The sequence below is a fragment of the Dunckerocampus dactyliophorus genome, chromosome 5, assembly GCF_027744805.1.
Source record: "Dunckerocampus dactyliophorus isolate RoL2022-P2 chromosome 5, RoL_Ddac_1.1, whole genome shotgun sequence".
NCBI classification, from domain to species: Eukaryota; Metazoa; Chordata; class Actinopteri; order Syngnathiformes; family Syngnathidae; genus Dunckerocampus; species Dunckerocampus dactyliophorus.
In genome coordinates this window covers 22004623-22021210 of record NC_072823.1, presented here as the reverse complement: position 1 = coordinate 22021210, position 16588 = coordinate 22004623, and the positions used below count along the sequence as shown (strand labels likewise).

The 16588-nt window shown below is 41.2% G+C and overlaps 1 protein-coding gene across 26 annotated transcripts in view; it reads right to left on the bottom strand.

The window, feature by feature from the left end:
• The window catches only part of shank3a (SH3 and multiple ankyrin repeat domains 3a), a 255764-nt gene that overhangs the window by 121682 nt on the left and 117494 nt on the right, over positions 1-16588 (bottom strand). Inside the window, exon 1 of one of the 26 annotated variants that reach the window (XM_054775537.1) lies at positions 15130-15158. The exons of 22 other annotated variants lie outside the window; for them this stretch is intronic. Coding sequence is in view for 2 of the 4 variants with exons in the window: in XM_054775528.1 (XP_054631503.1) it covers positions 14809-14943 (135 nt within the window). In the remaining 2 variants the exon portion in view is untranslated. Of the gene's footprint in view, positions 1-4571; positions 4757-14808; positions 15105-15129; positions 15159-16588 lie in introns of those variants that run through there. 3 more of the 26 variants (XM_054775528.1, XM_054775536.1, XM_054775535.1) reach the window with 3 other exon arrangements.

Genomic DNA, 16588 nt, shown 5'->3' with positions numbered 1-16588 from the left:
AACTGCAAATAGTAAAGTATTAACTGAGTAAAGTATTAACTATCTTCGCTCCTTGTGCACTTCTTTTTCGAGAACACCAGGGGGTGATTGTGGTCATTGAATGGATTTGTGTGTAGAAGAAGATGAAGCTTCATGCTGTTTGCTGTGAAGCCGTCCTTGCTAAAGCCGTCTGTCTAACGGGTAATTTAACTTTCTACAGCTCTTTTGTGTTGTTGGTAATATTTTAATGTGTGTTTAATGACATCTGCTGTGGTTCCTGTAGTTGTGGTGCTCATCAGAGGCAGAGAAAAAAATACACACACACACACACACACTATACTATACTATAGAATATTACTAAAGATCCACAGACGTGTTATTGTTGTATACTTATTACTGACTAACACAATACACACCTCTGATTGTCAGTCAATTTTAATTCATTTGTAAATATTAAAATGATGGTACAGCTGTTTGATATGTTTGTACACACTGGGATGTGTCCAGGCATCAAGTCACGTAGTTATCTTCTTCGACAACATGCTGATATTTATTAAACAGGTAGGTTTTATTGTAAACATATACTTACAAATATGTCTTAGTTCATCTTCTGCAGCTTTAATTTGTGTCCTTGTTGGTGTAAACGTTGCCCTCTTCCTCTGGCTTCGTCTTCTTCGTTTGTGAATTCATTGTTTTAAGGAGATTGGTGTTTAGGTACCGAAATATGGTACCTTTTGAGGTTACGTGAGTTGGTGCTCGGTAGTACAGGCAGAATTTGGTCAGTGCCTATAAAAGTACTGTTTTCGGGACCCATTCCTAGGTTTATTATTTGTTAAATTTGGAGTTCTCTACTGAGCCGTTACATTTATGCTCGTCACATTTGGCTAAGTGGCAACTTTACAAGCACCGGTGTACCCCGATCACCGATGGAAATTAGTCACTGACTCAAAGTTATTAGCAGTAATCTAAGTCAGGAGTATTGGTGATTGTCCTAAGATAAGGGGACATGTGTTGGTATAGCAAAAATCTTAAAGCGGTCGCGGCTATCTCACTTGTGTGTGGAGTTCCCCCGTGCCTGTATGATGCATTGCTAATGACTCTGTTGTTCTGCATGGGAAAACCTTGCTCAAAACCCTGCTAGGCATATATTTACTATCTTTATTGTTTAGTTTTTTGATACTGGCTCTAACAGTGTCTGCCGAAAAACGTATGTTACATTTCAGAACAGATAATACTATCAGATATGATTTAATGATGGATTCCGGCTTGTTGGTTTAATGATGTGGCTTCATTAACACAAGAAAGGTTGAAACAGAGTGGTGGATTTGTGTTGAAGTCTCTGTATACAGTACGTGTCCTATATGTGAGGTGAGAACTTGCCCTAACTACACATGGTGGCTGCAGCAGTCAGTGTCACATATTGAAGGAGAAAAGTGCCTCTTCTTGTTGCACTAACACCACCACAAACATGCCCCCCAGTGCAAAGTGTTCCTGACTGTCTGCCTGCGCTTTGTTGATAGTCACTTTTATGAAGGCTGAATAGAGAATGGACGGACATTGACCCTCCATGTCTCCTGCAGGGGCACTACATTTTAGCAAAGACAACACACACAATTTGATTATGCTATAAAATGTGTCAATATGGAATGATCACCGTGCCTACTAACATATTGTAAATTGTCTATGTAATACGTGAGCACATAGTCAATCTACATAGCAAGGTCATTGCTTACTCGTCAACATTTAGGGGTGTCTTAGAATAGTCGACTGTTCGACGATTCGATTCGGAGGAGTCTGAATCCACTATCAATCTCGCCATCGAATCATACAAAAAATGTCATGTGAACAAGACTGTACCATTCTGACTACATGGAGGGTGGCTACAGCTCCTGTAGAGCACACATTTACAAAGAATGTCTTTGTTTTTGTTATAAATAGCCTATTTTGATTAAAAAACAGCCTAATTTGTGTTCATAACAAATTAAAAATGACGTGTGTGTTTAATTAAGACCTATCCTTACCACGCATGAATAAAAATCACCCACTTCAGTGGTATAATCCAGAGGAGCTGAGGTGAGCGCTAGCTTTGAATGCTGAGAAGACGGACTTATGGGCTCATAATGGCTATTAAAAATCATCCAAAAGTGTGAAAGTATTTTGAAAAGACAGCGACTGTATTTCGGTTTCATTCGTCTCGCTTGCCGTGTCTCTTAAATAAATGAAGGTACTGTTGTTGCACACCTGCCATGCTTCCTGGTTTATCTGAGTGTTTTAGCTTATTTCTTTGAGGTGGAAAAAGTCGCACATGAGATCTGTTCATTTGTCGGGATCGCCATTAGCTCTGCTCTTAAAAAAAACAAAAAAAATCTAATGAGTCAGATTTGACTACGAAAATCCTTAGTCAGGACGTGAAAACGGGACATGTGGTGGGAAAACAGGATGTTTAGTCACCCTACTAAAGTAGACTGGCCAAGCTTCTTCTCACTACTTCTCACTTCCTGCAAATGTATGCCTTATGTTTGTTATATAATACAAGGTAGCCATTACAATACCATCTCTTCCATCAGAGATTTTCCATCCTCCCTGCAGCAGTTAGATGACTGAGTCAAAGAGCTAAACCAGTTTTATTTGTCATTTTTTTTGTATAATTTATGGGTTTAAAAGTATGGCGGCCGAGAAGCATGCACTGTAGTTCCATTAATAATGTAACATGCGGTATGGCAGAGACACGAGAAGAGAGGGACACATGAAGTTAAGTGCAGTAATAGATGAACTTGCATGTACAGTTAATGAAGGTTTTTAAGACGGTGACAGTTTGACTCTGGAACAGACAATTTCTATTTCCAGTATTTCCTATGGGGAAAATTGTTTCTAACTGAACAAATGTGGGGTTGATCAGCCTCCTGGAATGTTATTGTAGTTAGAATGATGTCTTAGCGGTTAATGTAGCACAAGAAGGCAGACTGTGCAGTAAATAGTGCATTTAGTGGAGCTGTCCAATAAGTGTGATATTAATTACACAGTTAATGTGTGTGTTTAGAGTTCCCGTAAGGCACACATACACATTTACTCTGCCTGTTCCCTTTCTGTGTGTGGTGTGTATTGTATGTTGTTCGCCTCAGATAGCAAGCTTCCATAATCTCCAGTATCCATATCTAACAGGATTATATTGTAATGCTCTACGCTACAAAAAAGACTAATATACTCTATGACAGCTCATGGATTTAATCCCAACGAAATAGGATTTACACTGAGAAAAATCTTTAACCTTTGTACTATATGGCCAAAACAAATCTTTTCTCATTTCCACCACTATAAGCTTAAAGTGACGCCTCATACAAAAGCACTGGAGGCTGGAGTATGACATTTATAGCCTTCATTCACACACACGTGCACACGCACAGATTCATAATTTAGCACACTAAAGATGAACACACTGAATGTATCATTCATGAGAGGAGAAAGACAACATTCCCCATAGTAACGGTGTTACTATAGCAACAGCATCATAAAATACATGTTACTGTATTTTTCTGTGTAACTTGGAACGCATATGATACATTTCTGATCAAAACTGATGAACATGTATCCATATAAAGACAAACAGACAATGTGAAGCCGCAACATAAACAACAAGAAAAAGGGTTGTTTTACATCAAAATAACAATTTATTTACAAATACAACACCATGAACCATTTACAATGTTCGCATTTGGAACTAAACTGTGTGTGTGAACGCGTGTGCACGTGCGTGCCTTAAAAATTTCCCTACAATGCATAACCTTCTGCACGCTACACTCCTCCACACTCTCTCACTTCCTCTTTGCAGTCGAGTGTGTTAATACATGCACAAGATGCACGCCGAGTTCTTATCAAATGCACTTGTGCCACCTTGTGGCCGTTTATATGGCTTAAAACTATATGAAAAGTCACCTCTTTTATTGTGCACTTGCGTCATCACCTCTTTTTGCCTCTTGGGCAAAAAAACGTAAAAGACGTCTTTGGGGGCGAGCGTTCAGGTTTAAAAAGACATGTAATTACGTCTTGACTGAGTATTGAATGAGTTAACTGGAGTGATTACTATCTATGCTTGGGAGGAGAGTCGCTTCACATTAACATCAACCACAGCTGATTTGGCACTTCTTCTTTTATAGTTGTTGCCAATTGGTTGTCGTCTTAGCCATATTGGACTGAGCAGCCAGGACAGATGCATGTCAGCCCTATGTTACTGTTACATTACACCAATAATATCCGCTTCTATGGTTATCATCTCACTTTTCATATTTGACATCACTTGGTATTCTTCTGTGGTGGCATCACAAAAAACTTGTTTCCTCCTCATGCGACTTTGAGGCATAGGTTTCCTTAAAAACTTGCACCACAATTCAAAGACTGAATAAGAAGACACAGCAAGAGTGTCATCCCAGAATTCACTGTTACGACACTAAGTGTATGGATACGGCAAACTTTGAGCAAGAATTTAAGGACACTGTAAAAACAGAAGCCAAAAGGCGCATGAAACACAGAATGGAACAGCATAATCAGGCTAACACACACAGTGAGTGATTATATAAGTAAGCTTAGTGTCCAACCTCAATGGATCTGCTCCTTGCAGCTCCCTCTGAACGCAGCATCATGATCCCTCCAGAGGAATCCTTTTCAAAAGGTGTGTGAATAGTGTAAATATTGTTTTTTCGGTATTATTCTTGATGAGCCAGGGGGTGGTCCAGTATTAGCTGGCTCTGCTGTGTTGATTAAAAGGCCACAACAAAGCACAGAGCCTCTTTGCCACTCAGCACCACACTCACAAACACACCCAGCTTCAGCTTTCTGTATTGTATGTGGAAACCCCCCCCCCCCCCCCCACCGCCATCCCAAAAACACATTCTGCTCTACTCTCTCAACTAATTCCACCCACCCGACCGGCTACAATGGCAGCATAGCTTTGTTGTGCATTGCCGTTCAGGACAATTCAGATCAGGCTTACTTGGCCAAGCTAATGCAAACACAAAGGGACATAAACCAGGGCGTGCAAATGTATGTACGTATGTAATGTATGTATATGAGCAATGTGAAGACAAAGTGCCATCATATTATACACTCTGTGGCTAAAAACACTGGGTTGTTAAAATGTATTATTGTAGTGCGCAAAAAAAGCAATGCAACATACTGAAAGGTCGGTCTAATATTTTTCCCGAGCACAAGTGAAATGAGACGTGATGCACTGCAGTTACACAGTATAACACTGAAAACTACAACCACAAGCAAAAAGTAAAGTAGAGCTTCAAATTGCAAAAAAAAGAAAAATTCTGAGTAAGCAATTTATGGCAAACAATAATTAAACTGACATAGGCTGTTCATCAGCTGATCAGAAGTTTAAGACCATAGCTAAAAAAAAAACAAAAAAAACGAATCCACCTTAAATAGAAATAACATGTAAAAAAAAAAATTAAGTAATGAGTAGCTGCTCCATTCTTGTTAATCATCTCAAGAATTGGTTTGGGCATTGTTGATGCCAGTGTTTCCAGGAGGCTAGTGGGGATTTTGCTCCAGGTGGTGAAGATGGCTTCAAAGGAGGCCATCCACTGTCATGAACTGATATCCATTTTTTAAAACTTCCCTTGCCTCCATCCCTGAATGTTCTCAATTGGATTTAAATCAGGGGAACTCGCAGGGTGATCGAAAAAAGTGAGATTATTCCTCTGGAAGAAGTCCTTTGTCCGGCGAGCATTGTGAACTGCAGCATTGTCCTGTTGATAAAGCCAGTCATTACCACACAGACGAGGGTCTTCAGTCATGAGGGATGCCCCCTGCATCATCCCCACATAGTCAGCTGCCGTTTGACGCTCCTGCACAGCCTGAAGCTGCATTGTTCCATTGAAGGAAAAAACACCCGAGTCATGATGGCGCCCCCTTCACTGTGAAAAAAAAACTGTCTTACTGCGTCCAACCTGAGCAGCAATGGCGCGCTGCGAGAGAGCTTGCTTATACAGCTCAACAATCTCACTGTGTTCAGAAAGAGAAAGCTTTTTTGCCTTTGCCAAGAGATCATGACAGTGTGAATACCTGACAAAAATGGGACTGAATCCACATTTTTGCAAAGATTTTTGCATTTAAAGGCTGTGATTTTAAACTTTTGATCAGCTGATGAACAGACTGTTTCACTTTAATGCATGTTTGCAATAAACTTACTTACTACTTTATCCTTGTTCGTCTTTATAGTTGTCACGGACATTTATTTGCTGATGTCGTTCTGTATGTTTCTGTTGTTCTGTCACAATTGTTGTTGTTGCTGCTGTTGTCCTTGTCTCTTGTCTCTCTTTTTTTTGTTTTTGTCCCCTTTCGCCCCCCCCCCCCCCCCATTTCCTTTTCTCTTCTTCTCTGTCCCCTCCTGCTCCGGTCCGGTTGCTCCAAATTTGCTTTATAACAAGCATCAAGGTCGAATAAATTTTGTATGACAGGGGAAGTGTATATCACACTTCTCTCTGGCAGAGTAAATCTGTTGAGCACTTGACGGCATTTAGGTATACAATTCTATCTGCTTTAAAGGCTGGACAGGACAGGGGTAAAAACAAAAACAAAAAAAAAAATAAATAAACGTACTTACTCAAAACATTTTTTGTCGCTCTCCCTTTTCTTCTTTTTGCATTTTGAAGCTCTATTTAGAACCTATGAATAAAAACTGGAGGAGGGACCGCACCTCACCCGGACGTGGGATACCGGGGCCTCACCCTGGAGCCAGGCCCGGGAGAGGGGCTCGCAGGTGGTCGGGCCTTCACCCATGGGGCCCGCCCGCGCCCAACCCAAAGAAGCCACATGGGATCTCCCCCCCGTAGACCTACCACCTGCGGGGGCAAGCATAAGAGTCCGGTGCTATGTGTTTTGTGTGGTGGTCGAGGGCGTGCGGCTTAGCGACCTGGTCTTCAGCGGCCAAATCTGGTTCTTGGGACATGAAATGGTGGGGAAGGAGCCCAACCTTGTGCAGGAGTTTGAGCTGTGTGGGCTTATTAATATGCCCCCGGCACAGTGCCTCTGTGTTGGAGTCAACGCCAGTGAACGAGACGGTCAATTCCCTGCGCCTTCGGGTTGGGGAAAGGGTCCTGACTGTTGTTTGTGCGTACGTGCCAAACGGAAGCCTTCTTGGAGTCCAACAGGTGACTCCGTCATTCTACTGGGAGACTTCAACGACCATGTGGGCAATGACAGTGTGACCCGGAGGAGTGTGATTGGGAGGAACAGCCTCCCCGATCTGAACCCGTGCGGTGTGATGTAGTTGGACTTCTCTGCAAACCACAGTTTGTCCATCACAAACTCCATGTTCAGACATAAGGATATTCACAAGTGCACTTGGCAGAAGGACACCCTAGACCCTAGACTAGGGGTGGCCATTACGTCGATCGCGAGCTACCGGTAGATCACCAAGGTAGTTTGGGTCGATCGCGTAAACTTCACTTTGTAGTTGTCATATGACATCAGTCAGCTGACATTAAGCTCCCCTCCTGATTCGCGCTTGCTCCCCCACAGCGTTTCAAGCTACACACGAAGATGCAACTTTCATCTTTATTATTGTGATTATGGATGAACTAACTCTGCGGTAAGATGTCTATATCTATAACAAAAGTTATCTGTTCGCTTGTAGCGGCTAGTTACGTAGAAAAAAAGTGTATTGTTTACTAGCTTTGCTTGGCGTCATGAATTCTACTACAGAAATCAGTGTTTTCTACACGTTCGCTTCTTAAACTATTATTTCATGATAAAATTAAACATGTGCCCATTGCTGAAACCTTTTCAATATGTTGCCTTGACTTCGGCTGCATTTTCTTTTGCATAATCATTTTAAATTCTTGTATATTGGTCTTGTTTGATAGCAAATGCTAACTGGATGTAAAACATGACGTGTGCCCTAATGAACGTTACATAGCTAATTTGACTGACATATTACCAGTACTCAGGTTATGTACACAACTATTTAGGAGTTATGTGGAATTATCTTTATTTCCATATTGAAGTGAATTATGATAGCTACTTTGATTACCTGTAAACTCTGAAAATGTGAATGTGAAATACTAATCATTAATATTTACAGTAGAATTTCAGAGTTTACTGGTTACATTTTGTATGTTTTATAGAAAGAAGTAGATCATTTTGACTTGTACTTGCATGCTGAGAAAGTGTACTGATGTACGTGTACAACATACATAAATACCTACTCATTTAAAAAAAATAAATATAGTAAATATATATACTTTCTATATTTCTAGTAGTAGGTAGATCTTTGGGATTTGGTCATTTTAAAAGTAGCTCGCAGGCTAAAAAAGTGTGAGCATCCCTTCCTTATAGACCTTAGATCGGCTTTGTAGCCGTATCATCAGACTGCATCCACATGTTCTGGACATGCGGGTGAAGAGAGGGGCTGAGCTGTCAACTGATCACCACCTGGTGATGAGCTGGATTAGATGGCAGGGATCCAGGATGCCAGACAGACCTGGGAGACCTATAGTGAGGGTGTGCTGGGAACATCTAGCAGAGACACCCGTTCATCGTGTCTTCAACTCTCACCTCCGGCAGAGCTTCGCCTGCATCCCTGGGAAGGACAAGGATATCGAGTCTGAATGGGCCGTATTTCGTGCCTCCATTTCTGAGGCAGGCGACCGCAGCTGCGGCCGCAAGGTGGTCGGTGCCAGTCGTGGCGGCAAGCCCCGCTGAAGAATGGATGGATGGCTTGTGGGACTTCTGAAGCAGCTGATAGGTACCGGCAGGCCAGGCGGCTCACAGCTGCGGCGGTGGTCGAGGCAAAAACTCGGGTGTGTGAGGGGTTTAGTGAGGCCATGGAGCAAGACTTTCGGTCGGCCTCAAAGAGGTTCTGGCAAACCGTTGGATGCCTCAGAAAGGGGAAGCAGTACCCGGTCCACACTGTTTACAGTGGGGACGAGGGCCTGCTTACCTCGACTGAGGATATAGTCGGACGGTGGAAGGAATATTTTGAGGCCCTTCTCAATCCCACTGACATACCTTCCACAGAAGAGGCAGAGTCTGAGGACACGGACGCGGACAGTTTCATCTCCATGGCTGAGGTATCCGGGGTAGTCAAAACGCTCCCCAGTGGCAAAGCTACGGGGGTGGACGAGTTTTACCCTGAATTCCTCAAGGCTCTGGATGTTGAGGGACTGTCTTGGCTTACACGTCTCTTCAACATTGCGTGGAAGTCGGGAACAATACCTCTGGATTGGCAGACCGGGGTGGTGGTCCCCCTTTTCAAGAAGGGTGAGCGGAGGGTGTGTTGCAACTAAGAGTGTTTATAGTAACAGCTTGACACTACTGAAAATTTCAACCACCTGAATGAACATATTTTTATGTATTTTTTTATTTTGGCTTTTATGATTATTATTAGTATCACTATCATCATTATTATGTATTATATATTGTGGATTATTTATATATATTAACAGATTTACACCATGGACAATTACAACCACATTAATAAACATATCTTAATATTTTTTTTATTTTATTATCATTACTATCATTATCATTATCAATATTACAATGTATTATTTACTCTATATTATTTTTATATATGAACAGCGCTTCACCACTAAAAGCTGCAATATTGTAAAGCTTAAAATATGCATTTAAAAGTTATAATACTAAAAGTAACCATGTTGCAATAAAATTATTGTCAAAAAAGCTGATATGGTCAAACGTTTTTGGAACTTTGTCAACACTCAAGTGAGTTAAATCAATGAAAACTCCACTATTGTTGCCCAACATAAAATATGACAACTGACCTCTCTGTTGTTTGAATGCATTAGGAATGTGTGCAATAGGGATGAGGGAAATGCATGCTGTCATCAGAATCAACAGAAAGAGAAAGCTGAATCAGGACCAGTCAGGTGCTTTCACTATCACACACACACACGCACGCATGCATGCACACACACACACACACACGCACACACATGCACACAACTGCAGGACAATGGCAGAAAATAGAGCAACTTTTTATTTGGCTTTTTTGCAACACTTGTAAAACACGGAATCTCAACAAGAGAGAAGGACCTGCTTGTTTGATTAATAGTGTGATGCATATTAGCACAGTTTCACGGACTGAATAAAGTTCATTTGCTCCACTAACACTTTGTACCCAGAAAAAAGAAGGAGAACAACATTAGACACAGCAGCATCTGCAATACAATGGCTACAAATCTATGATCCACTATTTTTGGACCTTGGCTAGAAACGGGCCTATGGGCTAACAGTGATATGGGGGGCAGAGAACACAAGAGGACGGACAACAAACTCCCGGCTGAAAGAGGAGCTATGTGGGTAGTCTATTTATTCAGACTGATGATTATTAGAACTCCATTGTGCTTTGTGCCTGTGGCGTCCTATTCTACAGCCATCTATTCATACTTCCTGACCCAGAATGATAAAAGTCTCATGCAAGTGGGCTGTTGCACCACAGCCGAGGGCGAGAGCTTTACAATGTGAATAATGTGAGATGAAGTTAGGCAACAAGGCAAAGTATCTTTCAGGCCCATCAAGTCGAATACCAGCTCACTGATAGATGGATGGGTGAGGGAAGTGATGCATGCACAGATGGATGATGGATCAGTGGATCAATGCATGAATCAATGCATGCATGGATTAATTTAGCTTCCTCTACACATGATTTGAGTTAGGGCACACTCACAGTGGGACATCCCTTCCCCTGCCCCCTGTTAGGTTTCACTGACACAGCTCAGCATTCAGCAGGTTTGGGGTCATTATACGATGTTGTATTGCTGAAAGTGTCCTGACTTTACGGCTCATTTCTAATCGTGGTTATGGTTATTTCTGCTGTACGAGGTGCAGCTTATCAATAATAACTGATTAAGAATATGATGCATGCACATGTTTTGCTCTATTTACCTGTATATACGTAGCGCAAATCCACAGCAGAAATTATGGCATGGTCATACGTCGTCGTCATGCTTTAAAGAAAACCACATGCGCAAGCACTTTAGCGATGGAGGCAAGGAAAAATCCCGTCTAAGAATAAACCCCAAACAAAACCCAGCCTTAGTGGAGCGGCCATGCATACAGTGTACCTTGGACTTGAGTTTGTGGATTGTTGATTATTTGATTATTCTTTTTATTCATTTCTCTTATGAAAGGTGGCAGTTAGGGTGTTTGTTTTTTCAATGTAAATCTATTTAAACCACTAGAAAATATGTTGGGATCAAGTGCCCGTGTGTGTTTAGTGTTTTTTGTACAAAAATCACACAAAAACATCATGCGTAATACAAGACTTTATGAGACATGAGTCGCTGAGTATGTGATTTTCTTTCATGCATAATCCACATGAGCCACCATGCTGTCATATATACAGGCGGCCCTCGGTTCCGTGTTACTTCATTTCGTGGTTATACGCCCATAAATTAATTAAAACCTTACCGTAAATTCCGGACTATTGAATATAAGCGGCATCCACCAAATTGAATGAAAACATTGTTTTCGTACATACAGTATGTAGGCTGCATTTATATATAAGAAGCAGGTCTCTATGTTGTAACAAGTGATATTTACACAGACAGACACACTATAAACCTTGCATTCCTACCTCCACTTGGTGTTCCCAGTGTCACTTGTTAACTATGTAGAGTGAGATGCTTTTTTTCATAGGAGTTCAACAGCTGCTGCGGCAAAGCAGTCCAAGTAGAAGCTGTACTAATTCTACACTTGATGAAACTTACTTAAGATTTGTCAGATCTAAAAGCAATTGCTGCATAAGACTTCAAAATGTGATATTAGCATCCACTTCAGAAATTCACTACTTCCTGATTCTGCACTCTAAGTGAAACGTAGTTCTTTTAGCCGGCTTATAGTCTGGAATCTACAGTAACTTTGGTACGTAAACACAAGATTTGCTGGAGAAGTAGTTACAGTGCGGTGCGCCAGGGAAGAAACACTATGTGGTCACTATTGCCCGCACTTGACTCAATCTCTTGACTCTTGAAACCATTAAGGTTAACATCAAATTGTAACGTCTACCTGGAAGTTGACAGCATGCCGAGGAGGTGGTCAATCAACAGTCTCTTTATGGCAAAAACAAAACCAGCTACTGAACCATAAAGCACTGTAAAACAACATCAGCAAACTCAACTGTCCTCTCTGCACGCAGCCACAGAGTCAGGACACGTCACATTCACAGACGGTCAGAAATCACAAAACTCTTTAACACTAAAGTGCGCATAACTATCAGGTGGCTCATACGCTGCAAGTGCCATTAATAATCAAGCAGTGTCGTGGTCTTCTTATTGCGATGGAGAGGTTGCTAGCAATGTTCCCCTTAATTTTTCAAGTGTCTGAGCCTACATGCAAATGACCTGAGCATTCCTTCGACCTCTGTGAGAGCCATCAGACATGCACACTGTAGTATCACACCTGGCCAACAAATGAGAGCTGAGGTAGTCCAACTTCCACTCGTATTTTGTATATGAGTGAGTCCAAAGAAACGGCAAGGAGGATTCCACAATGTAGCTTCCTTTATTCTCACCCTTTAGGCAAAACAAGTCATGGTCTCATACAATTAACCGTCTGAATCTTGTAAAAAAAAAACAACAAAAAACAACCCTAGTTTATACTGACTTTTTTCATTTATTTCGTGGTTTAGAGGGAACATTGGTTGCTAGTGCTTTGACTTTTATTTTTATTAATGTTTCATGTAATTCTGTTTTAATACTGTATTTTATGCCCTGAAAGAGTAATTAACTTTACATTACGTCCGATGTGAAAAATGCTTTAAAATGACAACAACGTGAAAGTCAACCAGCGCCACAGAGCAGATTACACTGCACTGCATCTTGGCATCATATTTAACTTGTGTTGGATAAAAAAATTTAAAAAAGCAGCGCATTTATGTTGTGGATGTGGCTGGGGTATACTGTATCATTAAGCGCCTCAGGTCTTATTTTACATATGGCCTGATTTCGGTGCATAGTATACAAACAAATCATTTTCCTCTTTAGACTCTTGCTACCACACACTCACAACTTGCGCTGAGTGTAAATGGTCACTTTAAAGGGGACATAAGACACTTTTTTGGTCAGAAGTAATAGACAAAGGTAAATATTGCATCCTTAAAAGCCAGGGCACACACACGCACACACACACATATATATATGTACAGGTATATATTATGGGTGTAACGGTACACTAAAATGTAATTTTAGTTTAGTTTAGTTTCTTGAAGTGCTCGGTTCGGTTAATTTAAATAAAAACGGCAGAAAAAATGACTTAAAATTGCTTTTATTTAAAAAAAAAATGCAAACACAACTTTTTTTAAAATAAATTAAAGCAACTCTTTTGAGTGATATTCCAAATAAATTACACTCAGAGTTTGTTTTTTTAATAGAAAAATAACAATAAAATAAACTGTTATATTTAAACAGTTGTTTAAAAAAATGTAATGGACAGTTAGCGGTAAATAGCTCTCTGTTGCGCGTCAAGTCCAAACATCTGTCGTAAGTGAAATAGCGGACATGTGATAGCTTCTTGACAACATCACTTTTACCTTTTTCATAAAGTGCTGGTATAACTTCCTAGCTATAATGAGGACGTGATGGTTTTTCGTAGCGAGGTTCAAGAACTTTAATCATATACAGTCATGGAATAAATGATTAGACCTCCCTTTTTTCTTCAGTGTATTGATCCATTTGAATGCCTGGTACAACTAAAGGTACATTTGTTTGGATAAATATAATGATGATAACAAATATAGCTCATAGTGTTGAATTTAAGAGCTGATATCTAGCAACTTCCATGGTTTTCTTGATAATAACCAAAATCACTCCTTCTTACGTGAATAGCTATAGCATTGTACTGCCAAACAAATGAAGTCTTACGAGCTATTCTTGTTGTCATTGTTATATTTTTTCAGACCTTTAGTTTATTTATCCACTTGCTTTTGTCCATCCTAAATTTTAACAGGGAAGCCAAACTGTTCCCAAACAGGAGGCCGTACCAGCAAAGGCTTCTCGCTCGCATTTGCCATGATGCCATTTGCCACGCCTGCGAGTTACTAGCGTTCCTCCCCCTGAGTCAGTAGTGGCCGATAAATGCAGACATCCGTGCGGAAACTCGCCCAGAACTTTAGTTCCGCGTGAAGCGCTTAGATCACTCTAGTAATAAAAAAATTGCATAAAAATATAACCGAAACGGTACGGAAGTGGACTGAACCGAACATGCAGAACCGAAACGGTTCAATGCATCCATGTGAGCCGTACACCCCTAATATCTGTATATTTTGTGTAGTATTCACATACTCACTTGTGTTGGATATGTTGCGAAGAAGTGGTTTTAAACAAAACTGAAGAGTACAATGAGAGAGGTTAATGCTCTTTGGCCTCTTTCATCATGAGCAGGTCCAATCGAGAATTGAACACATTCAAGAGTCATAACAAAGACTTGACAATGGGCACCCTCACGCTACCATACACATGCCAACACGCGTGCCGCCCTTGCACAAACAACGGCATCGAAGCCGGACGCCAAATGTCTACACTTGTTATTAACGCACTAGACAAATCCACACTGATCCACAGCCGTGGTTAGTGAGTGAACCAGCAGAGGTACATTAGCATTCCGGCAGGGTTTCAGACAAGACTGCACCAACTCCTTGCACAGCCAACGTGCAGCAGAGCATAACAACAGAAAGAAAGCAGAGTAGAGAGAGAGGAAGCAGCTTGACAGGTAGAAGGGACGGTTGGAGAGTTTCGGTGACAGAAAGTAGAAAGACAGAAATACGAGATTATCAAGAGCCAAAGATGATGAGAGCGATTGGGCTACCTTACTATTGAGTCTGGCCTTCCTGGCTTCTTGAGTTTTTCTTTCCCTTTTTTCTGCCGCTTGTCTTCTGCCCAGAGCGGAACCCATTTCACACATGGACACACTCTCCGTCACACACGCACTCCCGCAGGTCATCTATGGTCCGAATGCCAGAACATCATCCACATGGCCATGTCCGCTCTCCTCTTCTTCTTCTTCTTCCACAGACCTGTTCCTCCCCCCCTTGTCTCTCTTCCTCCCGCTCTCTCACTGGGCTTGTCAAAGTAGCACATGGACATTCACATGGTCTCACACACACACACCGCACACACACTCACTCACCCCAGGACGGACGCATGCGCTGCACAGGCGGAGAGATGGTGATTGCGAGGGGGGACTGTGCAGGATGCTGGAGAGAACTGAGAGAGGGAGGCAAGAATGAGAGTGGAAGATAGCTGGAGAAGAGGGCGGGAAACATGAAGGAGGGGGGAATGCATGAAATACTGTGAGGGAATCCCAAAAAGACAGAATGAGGCGTGAGCAGGTGTGGAAATGGCACCAATATGGCAAAAACGAATGTTCTCTTGAAGTTCTTTATTTTAGTTCTCATGATAATACAGTGGATCCTTAGACATCACGCCACTCTAGATGCTGCTTCAACCTCGGACTTATTTGGTTTCTACTATACAGTATTTAACTTGGTTAAGCTTTTAAACACAATGGTAACCCCAGAGAAACAACTTAGTACCGTATTGACCCAACTATAACACTGTATTTTCTAGAGAAAACAGTCAAAAAAAAACAGGTCGTCTTATAGTTGGAGTCTAGAGATGTACTGCATACCTTTATTTTTTATTGGTTTTATTGAAACTGGTTAACCTTTAAAACACAATGGAAGCTCTAGAGAAATAAGACAGAGTTGCCACATTGCAGTTTGAATTTCACAGCTTCACTCTATCATGGTTTTTCAAAAATATATTAATGAATAAATCATGCCGTTTCATGGTTATAAGTATAACTGCCTCAATACAGTATTATCACTGTGGCTGTTGATATTATTTGGTTTATATTGTGGACTTTATGGCTGTCATAGACATTTGCTGATGTAGTCCTGTTGTTGTCTTTCACTGTATTCAAATATTTTTCCAAAAACGGGTCTTGGAAAAAAACGCGGTTGTCCGATATTTAGGGTCATCTTATGTTTGTGTCAATACTTGAACTAACTTTAAAGAAAACATACAGACGTTTACTCAAGATAAACTAACTCAAGATAAACTATACGGTAGAGGTGTTGAAAATAATCGATTCTGCGATATATCGTGATATTACATTGCACAATTCTCATCTCGATTCAAAATGCGTTTGAATCGATGTTTATACTGTATATGTATTTTGGGGGTTAGTACTGTAGTCATTGCAACGCCTTTTGTCTTGCACTTACACTCCCGGTCACTCGTTGTCATCGTTGGCAGTACACAACCAAAGCCCGCCAGAGTAACCCCAGGGTGGTATCTTTACACTATATTAGTGTGGCGTTTAGAGAACAGCGAAAGTTTCAGTATGGACAAGGAATTACGAGATGCTCCAAAGCACATTTATAATTCTGCAACTTGGACTCATTTTGGCTTTTACAGCACCACAGACGGATTATGACCCAGATTATGACATCTGCAAAATGTGTTACGCGAGAATCAAATACTGCAGAAACAACACGGACCTCCGTGCATGTTGCCAGACATCACGGCGAAGTGGAGGTAAAGGGAAACAAGCAAGTCCTCGTCCCAACTAACTCTTGAACAAG